The sequence below is a fragment of the Anomaloglossus baeobatrachus genome, chromosome 2, assembly GCF_048569485.1.
Source record: "Anomaloglossus baeobatrachus isolate aAnoBae1 chromosome 2, aAnoBae1.hap1, whole genome shotgun sequence".
Classification (NCBI taxonomy): domain Eukaryota; kingdom Metazoa; phylum Chordata; class Amphibia; order Anura; family Aromobatidae; genus Anomaloglossus; species Anomaloglossus baeobatrachus.
Window position 1 is genome coordinate 28606106 of NC_134354.1, and position 11014 is coordinate 28617119.

The following is an 11014-nucleotide window of genomic DNA, read 5'->3' on the forward strand; positions in this document are numbered from 1 at the left end:
AAGTGGTAGTATCTTGGGAAGTTGCAGGCTCAAGGGTGGTTGCTGCAGAGTCTGAGACACTGCCTGTGGAGGACGAAGATACAAAGTTTGTAGTCATTAATGTTGTGGATGAATAGTCTTGTGTAGTTTGATTTTCTGTAGTATTTATACCTGTTGAGTTTGCCGACGCTCCTTTATTTATAGCATCTATTAAAACATATAAAACATCGTAAAATTAAACTTTGACGTACTCAATTAGGAATTACCATTTGCATTTTAGAGATGACATTGATCAGTTTTGTTACCATCAATGGTTAGATAATAGTAATCTTTTGTCTTTAGTATTCACTCACATTGTTAGAATGCGCCGAGGTAATTAAGGATTTTTTCAATCCGAAAACTGCATTCTACTCTTGAACATTTCCTAAAACAGATGCACCATCACACATGACAGTATGGGGGTCCATTTGTTAGAAATGTTTATTTGCAGCATTGCAGATTTGAATCTTGTTAGTTATTAGGCAAACTTGCATGAAGATTCTATCTTTTCCCCATGCTTGTGCAGGTTTTTGTTGTGTTCGGCCATTTTAACAATACAAGAACTCACATATTGGTTAACTGGCTTCCTGTGAACTGGATGCTGTGAGTGGGAGCAATTAGATTTTGAGCTTTACTGAGTAATGTATCTACAAGTGATCTACAGTTTGCCATGTTATTCCTAAAGATGTTCTCCATATTGGTAAATGGTTTCTCGATTTTAGAGAATCCCTACTTTTTGGATATTAAGGTTTTCTGAATTTAAACTGATCGCAACTGTCAATCCAAAACCCCTAGTAAAAAAATAAATCTCCCATGAAAATAAACATTAGCATCGTACTTTCTTGGAGCAAACAAAAATAGATCATTGGTTTTCTTGTACTCATCCTAACAACGTTCGGTAAGTTCTACCGGGAAACCTCTTCAGAACCTATGAGAGCTCTTCGAGCACACCGAGAGTAAAGGACACGGCTCTGGTAAAACACAGAAGACTTAACACACACAAAGCTATTCTAAAACAAGCAAAAAACATTGACATTTTCATCACACGGAACTCTCCTGTACTGAGAAACACAAAGAAGAGAGACACATTCATCCTGACCCTGCCCTCCTATCCTCACATTATGTATTTGGATTGTGTCATGTGTTTGCTTTGTGCTTTGAGAGAGGGGAAGGAAACACAATTGAGAGGTAATAAACCGATACAAACTGGTAAAACTGCATAAAACCACTTTAAACTGTACAGTCCTCCGAGATTATCAAAGAACTAAAAGCAAAATTGGAAGACCTTTCTAAACAGCGAAATCACTTCATGCAAATACCAAACACCAGCATTTCTAAATCATGCCCAATCCCTTCTTAGAATTTTTTGGTAGCCTATTTGTAGTCTGATTAGATTTGGTCTTTTTCTTTCCGTCTTACTAATCAGTTTGTTCTCTTAGTCACATATTCCCCTTGCTGCTCCCTCTCCCCTCTCACAGCACACAGTCTCAGAGATACACTGAGAAATAGAACCTGCAGCTTCATCCCACTCCTCTCCTTCCTCTCTTTCTACTATTTACTGTGCAGCTTCAACCCCGTCCTCTCCCTTGCATTCTTTCTACTATTTAGTGTGCAGCTTTATCCCCCTCCTCTCCCTTCCACTCTTTGTGCAGCTTCATCCCCCTCCTCTTCCTTCCTCTCTTTCTACCATTTAGTGTGCAGCTTCATCCCCCTCCTCTCCCTTCCACTCTTTGTGCAGCATCATCCCTCTCCTCTCCCTTCCTCTCGTTCTACTATTTAGTGTGCAGCTTCATCCCCATCCTGTCCCTTCCACTCTTTCTACTATTTAGTGTACAGCTTCATCCCCCTCCTCTCCCTTCCACGCTTTCTACTATTTAGTGTACAGCTTCATCCCCCTCCTCTCCCTTCCACGCTTTCTACTATTTAATGTGCAGCTTCCTCCCCCTCCTCTCCCTTCCACACTTTCTATTATTTAATGTACAGCTTCATCCTTCTCTCCCTTCCACTCTTTTGTGCAGCTTCACCCCTCTCCTATCTTTCCTCTCTTTCTACTATTTAGTGTGCAGCTTCATCCCCCTCCTGTCCCTTCCACTCTTTCTACTATTTAGTGTGCAGCTTCATCCCCCTCCTCTCCCTTCAACGCTTTCTACTATTTAGTGTGCAGCTTCATCCCCCTCCTCTCCCTTCCACGCTTTCTACTATTTAATGTGCAGCTTCATCCCCCTCCTCTCCCTTCCACGCTTTCTATTATTTAATGTGAAGCTTCATCCTTCTTTCCCTTCCACTCTTTTGTGCAGCTTCACCCCTCTCCTCTCCTTCCTCTCTTTCTACTATTTAGTGTGCAGCTTCATCCCCCTCCTCTTCCTTCTACGCTTTGTACTATTTAATGTGCAGCTTCATCCCCCTCCTCTCCCTTCTACTCTTTCTGCTATTTAGTGTACTAGAGGGTTTTTTTGTGACTGCGGAAGGTTATGATGCACTTTTACTTAGCACCTGCAGGCAGGAAACAGGGAACTACAGGCTGGTGAAAGGTGAGAAAAATGAAACTTAGGTACATTACAGTTTTCATATATTTAGATGTATTACTGATTTATTCTTAAAAAAAAAGATACTCCCAAAGAATTTAACAAACAGAACTGTGCACGATCCCATCCATTGGCACCAGATCAAGCTCCGTTCTCCAAACAGTATATATTTTATACTGTGGGTATGGAAAGTATTCACACCCCTTTAAATTTTTCACTCTTTTTTTCATTACAGCCATTTGATAAATTCAATAAACTGCATTTTTTTCTCATTAATGTACACTCTGCACCCCATCCCCCATATTGACAAAAAAAAAACCAGAAATGTAGAAACTTTTGCAAATTTATTAAACAAAAAAAACTGAAATATCACATGGTCATAAGTATTCACACCCTTTGCTCAGACACTCATATTTAAGTCATGAGCTGTCCATTTCCTTATGATGCTCCTTGAGATGGTTCTACTCCTTCATTGGAGTCCAGCTGTGTGTAATTAAACTGATAGGACTTGATTTGGAAAGGCGCACACCTGTCTATATAAGACCTCACAGGTCACACTGCATGTCACACCAAATGAGAATCATGAGGTCAAAGGAACTGCCCAAGGAGCTCAGAGACAGATTTGTGACAAGGCACAGATCTGGCCAAGGTTACAAAAAAATTTCTGCAGTACTGAAGGTTCCTAAGAGCACAGTAGTCTCCATAATTCTCAAGTGAAAGAAGTTTGGGAGCACGAGAACTCTTCCTAGACGTGGCCGTCCAGCCAAACTGAGCAATCGTGGGAGAAGAGCCTTGGTGAGAGAGGTAAAGAAGAACCCCAAGATCACTGTGGCTGAGCTCCAGAGATGCAATAGGGAGATAGGAGAAAGTTCCACAAAATCAACTATCACTGCAGCCTCCACCAGTCGGGCCTTTATGGCAGAGTGGCCCGACGGAAGCCTCTCCTCAGAGCAAGACATACGAAAGCCGCATAGAGTTTGCAAAAAAACACATGAAGAACTCCCAGACTATGAGAAATAAGATTCTCTGGTCTGATGAGACGAAGATAGAACTTTTTGGTGATAATTCTAAGCAGTATGTGTGGAGAAAACCAGGCACTGCTCATCACCTGCCCAATACAATCCCCACAGTGAAACATGGTGGTAGCAGCATCATGTTATGGACGACTGGCTGCAATTCATGGAAAGATGAATGTGGACAAGTACAGAGAAATCCTGGAAGAAAACCTCTTCCAGAGTGCTCTGGACCTCAGACTTGGCCGAAGGTTCACCTTCCAACAAGACAATGACCCTAAGCACACAGCTAAAATAACAAAGGAGCGGCTTCAGAACAACTCTGTGACTATTCTTGACCGGCCCAGCCAGAGCCCTGACCTAAACCCAATTGAGCATCTCTGGAGATATCTGAAAATGGCGTCCATCAACGTTCACCATCCAACCTAACAGAACTGGAGAGGATCTACAAGGAAGAATGGCAGAGGATCCCCAAATCCAGGATCCCAAGAAGACTCATGACTATACTAGCCCAAAAGGAGGACGCTTCTACTCAATACTCAGCAAAGGGGCTGAATACTTATGACATGTGATATTTCAGTTTTTCTTTAATGAATTTGCAAAAATTTCTGCATTTCTGTTTTTTGTGTCAAGATGGGGGATGGGCGCAGAGTGCACATTAATGAGGAAAAAGTGAACTTTTTTGAAGTTGCCAAATGGCTGCAAAGAAACAAACAGTGAAAAATGTAAAGGGGTGTGAATACTTTCCGTACCCACTGTATATTTTGCTACCTCTTGATCTCCTGTTATAAATACTGGACATATACTGTAGGACTATTACTTTATAGTAATCTATTTGCAAAAATACAAATAAAAGCAAAAAATAACAGACGAAACTTGCTTAAATTAGTTATGGGCACTGCCCTGTAATTATACTGTCAAAGTTCTAGAATTTCAACAAATGTATTTTCGTCTTCAGGGCTGCTAAAAACAAAACAGACTTTGTAATATCTTCCAAATACGTGAAAAACAGGTCGGATGTGGCCGTATTTCACTATTTTTGCAGTCTCACTTCTAACAAACAGCTGATAAATCTCAGGATCGGCCTCACCCATAGCGGGCTTTGCCCTCGGTGCACGGATTTACACTTGATGCATCAGATCCTTCTTCAGGATTAATATTTAGCTATGGTTTCGCTACGCTCATATTCAATATACAGATGACGACTATCGCCAATATTGACCGTTGCGTGCTGCAGGGTAAAAACATTTTTATTTACACATATTAAGTATAAAATCTAACCTGTAACTAATGTTTTCCAGGAAAGGCTTCAAAGAATTATCTCAGCAAGGTCGTTATGTCCACACACCCTTTGAGGGTTCACCCCATTTAAAGGGTTATTCCCAACAAGTAGATAAATTACAACTTAAGTTGGGAATAATCCTTTAAGGGAATAGCTGCAATACCAGACACAACCTGTGAGCCAGAGAGGCGCTATTTCTGAAACTAAGCCGGTGAGCTCATATGATCATTTATATTTCTTTGTTTTTCCAGATAAAACCTAAACCCAATTGAGCATCTCTGGAGAGACCTGAAAATGGCGTCCACCAACGTTCACCATCAGTGGTTTCTCCTTCCTGGCATTAAAAGGATAACAAGTAGACCTGCCGATCAACCAACGGGTCAACCGCTGCTGATCAACCAACGGGTCAACTGCTGCCGATCAACCAACGGGTCAACCGCTGCTGATCAACCAACGGGTCAACCGCTGCCGATCAACCAACGGGTCAACCAGTGTGGTAACGTTCCCATTATTGGGGAGTCTAGATGCGGCGGATGTTTTCTACAAATCCATATCTGTGGTTTTTCCCGTGAAATATTGATCAGGCAGTGGACTGAAAATCAAGTATCTCATGCTGATTTTTCTCTCACCGGGTGCGGTCGGTTGGAGTTTTGAATACACCTGTCCACTTGTGAGATAATGGAATCTGCTGCTCCACAAACATGTGACAACGCTGCCACATCTGAGCAAATGTCACCTCCTCCGTCCCTGATCAGTAAACCTCAAGCCATAAACTTCCTTCTCAGTCATGACACATGTATAAGGTCATTTTTCATCATTCAAATTGTAATTGAAATATAGGTCAAAACATCAAATAAAGGTTCTAATTAATGACAAAATTCCGAGATAATAGCGCAAACGAAATTACATAAAATGTTATATTTTTCGTTATTTTTATATAATTTTACATTTGTATTCTTTTTATGCTTTGAGTATTTTATTAATAGTTTGTAGTATTATTATTATTATTATTTTTTTCTTTGTTATTTTTATATCATTCTAGTTTTTTATGCTTTTTCAGATTTTATTAAGATTAATTTTATTATTATTATTTATATTTTTCTTTGTCATTTTTACATCATTCTAAGTTCATTATTATTTTTATTTGCCATTTTTATATAATTTGTTTTCTTTTTATGATTTTTCATATTGTATTATTATTATTATTATTATTATTATATTTTTCTTTGCTATGTTTATATCATTCTAGGTTTTATGGGGGTTTTTTGACATTTTTTCATGTTTTATTAATTGCTCATATTATTATTATTTATATTTTTCTTTGTCATTTTTATATAATTCTAGGTTGTTATCCCTTTTATGCTTTTTCAGATTTTATTAATTGTTCATATTATTATTATTATTATTATTATTATTATTATTATTATTATTAATAATAATACTAATAATAATAATAATAATAATTATTATTTTTTATCATTTTAGGTGTTTTTGTTTTTTATTATTTCATATTTTATTGATAGTTCATATTATTATTATTTTTCTTTGCCATTTTTATATCCTTCTAGGTTTTTATGCTTTTTATGATTTTTTATGTTATTATTCATTCACAGTATTACTACTTCTACTAATATTTTCATATGATTATTATCATTACTATTATTATTTATATTGTTTGCAATATTCATATTCTTCTAGGTTTTTAAGTTATGATTTTTGATATGTTATTATTATTTCATATTATTATTATAACAATATTGTTTGTATTTTACATAATTTATTATTATTATTTTTCTTTTTTTCATATTATTATTCTTCTTCTTCGCCATTTTTATATCCTTCTAGGTATTTATGCCTTTTATGATTTTTGATGTTATTAATAGTTCATATTCATACTAATAATAATAATAATAATAATAATAATGTTTTACTGATATTGTAATATTTTAAGTGTAATAAAAAAATAGTACTGCAGGTAGTAAGTATAATAACAATAATTGTTTACTTTATAATAATAGATTTTAAATTCAGATATATATATATATATATATATATATATATATATATATATATATATATATATATATATATATATATATATATATATATGTATATATACTTGAAATTAAAAGATATACATTATGTAAAATACAAAAAATATTTTTTTCATTAATATTACAAAAATAGTAGTAATTTAACAATTAAAAATTAAATAAAAAACAAAACAAAAAACAAACACAAAATAATAATAATAATAATAATAATAATATAATTAAAAAATCCTATATGGACATCCATATATTAAAGATTTTAATTACTTTTAGTTTTCTTTCATTTACATAAATCAGACAGTATGATCACCGCTTTCAGTTCCTGAAATGTTCCTTTCCTCAACACAAGGGCTCGTTTAGGCGACTGTAGTTACGGTTCAAGTGCGATTCAACAAAACCCCGGATCGCACTCGGTCCAATGTTATTCAATGAGGCCGTGCACATGTCCAATTTTATTCTCAGACCCAGTGGTCTGAGAAAAAGAATCACAGCATGATGATTTGCCGAGAATCGGATCGCGCTCGGCCGTTCATGTCTTTGGGTCCATGGAAAACATTGGACCGCGCTCGTGTGACATCGCAAACAGACAGAATTGGAGAAGATGGAGAATTTTAGATTATTTTTTTATTCTCCATATCAGATCCCAAAGTGATCAGACTCTGAACAGAGGCTGATTGGTCGGTAATAAGTATAATAGGACTATGATGGAATAGGAATATGGTCGTGGGACCCGAGCCTAATATATATGGCTTGGACAAAAGTTACAAAACTAACTTGTTTCAGATCAGATAGCATATTAAAAATGAATTAAAATATGTCATAAAAATGTCAAAAAGAAACAATAAGAAAAACTGAATAAAAATAATAAATAAAAAATAATAACCATAAAAAATAGTACAAAAATAATAATAATAATAATAATAATAATAAATAAATAATAATAGTGGAAAAATAACAAAAAAATAAATCTAAAAGTTATAAATAAATAAATAATTATATATATATAGGTATGATGTCTGACCTACCTGTGATAAGGATAATAGCAATAAGCAATAAATAGCTCCTGGCTCCCATGGCGGCGGTGTGCGGGCTCCTGGGAGGGCTGTGGCTGCTCCTGCTCTGCAGGTGGAGGTTATGAAGCCTCTGGTACAGGTGGGAGAGGCTGATCACACAGAGCAGGAAACCTTCCAGGAGGAACCTGCCTCCAGTAGTGCCTGTGTTTGACCACTCAGGTACAATACAGTTAAAAATATCCCTCAGCGACGTGTTTCTATCAGATGCTCATTGTCTTTCTGTCTTCCTCTTACGAAATTGGCTGATTGCCTTGTAAAGCGCCAGTGGAGGTGTAAATGCCTCCGCATCCAGGTGTAGAGGAATCACATTGTCACTAGTGAGTGACTACAATGCCACAAATATCCACTACAGCAGAACCAACTGCTATAACCACATACTGCACCCTACATAGTGGTATGGAGCAAGCTGGTATAACCTGGGCATCTCCTGTATATAATTATATATGTACAGCTGGTATAACCTGGGCATCTCCTGTATATAATTATATATGTACAGCTGGTATAACCTGGGCATCTCCTGTATATAATTATATATGTACAGCTGGTATAACCTGGGCATCTCCTGTATATAATTATATATGTACAGCCGGTATAACCTGGGTATCTCCTGTATATAATTATATATGTACAGCCGGTATAACCTGGGTATCTTCTGTATATAATTATATATGTACAGTCGGTATAACCTGGGCATCTCCTGTATATAATTATATATGTACAGCTGGTATAACCTGGGTATCTCCTGTATATAATTATATATGTACAGCTGGTATAACCTGGGCATCTCCTGTATATAATTATATATGTACAGCTGGTATAACCTGGGCATCTCCTGTATATAATTATATATGTACAGCTGGTATAACCTGGGCATCTCCTGTATATAATTATATATGTACAGCTGGTATAACCTGGGCATCTCCTGTATATAATTATATATGTACAGCCGGTATAACCTGGGTATCTCCTGTATATAATTATATATGTACAGCCGGTATAACCTGGGTATCTTCTGTATATAATTATATATGTACAGTCGGTATAACCTGGGCATCTCCTGTATATAATTATATATGTACAGCTGGTATAACCTGGGCATCTCCTGTATATAATTATATATGTACAGCTGGTATAACCTGGGCATCTCCTGTATATAATTATATATGTACAGCTGGTATAACCTGGGCATCTCCTGTATATAATTATATATGTACAGCCGGTATAACCTGGGTATCTTCTGTATATAATTATATATGTACAGCCGGTATAACCTGGCATCTCCTGTATATAATTATATATGTACAGCTGGTATAACCTGGGCATCTCCTGTATATAATTATATATGTACAGCTGGTATAACCTGGGCATCGCCTGTATATAATTATATATGTACAGCCGGTATAACCTGGCATCTCCTATATATAATTATATATGTATAGCTGGTATAACCTGGGCATCTCCTGTATATAATTATATATGTACAGCCGGTATAACCTGGGCATCTCCTGTATATAATTATATATGTACAGCCGGTATAACCTGGGCATCTCCTGTATATAATTATATATGTACAGCCGGTATAACCTGGGCATCTCCTGTATATAATTATATATGTACAGCCGGTATAACCTGGGCATCTCCTGTATATAATTATATATGTACAGCTGGTATAACCTGGGCATCTCCTGTATATAATTATATATGTACAGCCGGTATAACCTGGACATCTCCTGTATATAATTATATATGTACAGCCGGTATAACCTGGGCATCTCCTGTATATAATTATATATGTACAGCTGGTATAACCTGGGCATCTCCTGTATATAATTATATATGTACAGCTGGTATAACCTGGGCATCTCCTGTATATAATTATATATGTACAGCTGGTATAACCTGGGCATCTCCTGTATATAATTATATATGTACAGCTGGTATAACCTGGGCATCTCCTGTATATAATTATATATGTACAGCCGGTATAACCTGGGCATCTCCTGTATATAATTATATATGTACAGCCGGTATAACCTGGGCATCTCCTGTATATAATTATATATGTACAGCCGGTATAACCTGGGCATCTCCTGTATATAATTATATATGTACAGCTGGTATAACCTGGGCATCTCCTGTATATAATTATATATGTACAGCTGGTATAACCTGGGCATCTCCTGTATATAATTATATATGTACAGCCGGTATAACCTGGGCATCTCCTGTATATAATTATATATGTACAGCCGGTATAACCTGGGCATCTCCTGTATATAATTATATATGTACAGCCGGTATAACCTGGGCATCTCCTGTATATAATTATATATGTACAGCCGGTATAACCTGGTCATCTCCTGTATATAATTATATATGTACAGCCGGTATAACCTGGGCATCTCCTGTATATAATTATATATGTACAGCCGGTATAACCTGGGCATCTCCTGTATATAATTATATATGTACAGCCGGTATAACCTGGGCATCTCCTGTATATAATTATATATGTACAGCCGGTATAACCTGGGCATCTCCTGTATATAGTTATATATGTACAGCCGGTATAACCTGGGCATCTCCTGTATATAATTATATATGTACAGCCGGTATAACCTGGGTATCTCCTGTATATAATTATATATGTACAGCTGGTATAACCTGGGCATCGCCTGTATATAATTATATATGTACAGCCGGTATAACCTGGCATCTCCTATATATAATTATATATGTATAGCTGGTATAACCTGGGCATGTCCTGTAGATAATTATATATGTACAGCTGGTATAACCTGGGCATCTCCTGTGTATAATTATATATGTACAGCCGGTATAACCTGGGTATCTCCTGTATATAATTATATATGTACAGCCAGTATAACCTGGGCATCTCCTGTATATAATTATATATGTACAGCCGGTATAACCTGGGTATCTCCTGTATATAATTATATATGTACAGCCGGTATAACCTGGGCATCTCCTGTATATAATTATATATGTACATGTAGTATAACCTGGCATCTCCTGTATATAATTATATATC

At 36.4% G+C, this 11014-nt stretch overlaps 1 protein-coding gene across 1 annotated transcript in view; it reads right to left on the reverse strand.

The window, feature by feature from the left end:
- The window catches only part of LOC142285744 (uncharacterized), a 64746-nt gene extending 56783 nt beyond the window's left edge, over positions 1 to 7963 (reverse strand). Inside the window, exons 1-2 of the mRNA XM_075333296.1 lie at positions 7915 to 7963; positions 69 to 186 (exon numbers count right to left, since the gene is read on the reverse strand). Of these exons, the coding sequence (XP_075189411.1) occupies positions 69 to 186; positions 7915 to 7963 (167 nt within the window). The remainder of the gene's footprint in view (positions 1 to 68; positions 187 to 7914) is intronic.
- Positions 7964 to 11014: the final 3051 nt, after the last annotated feature.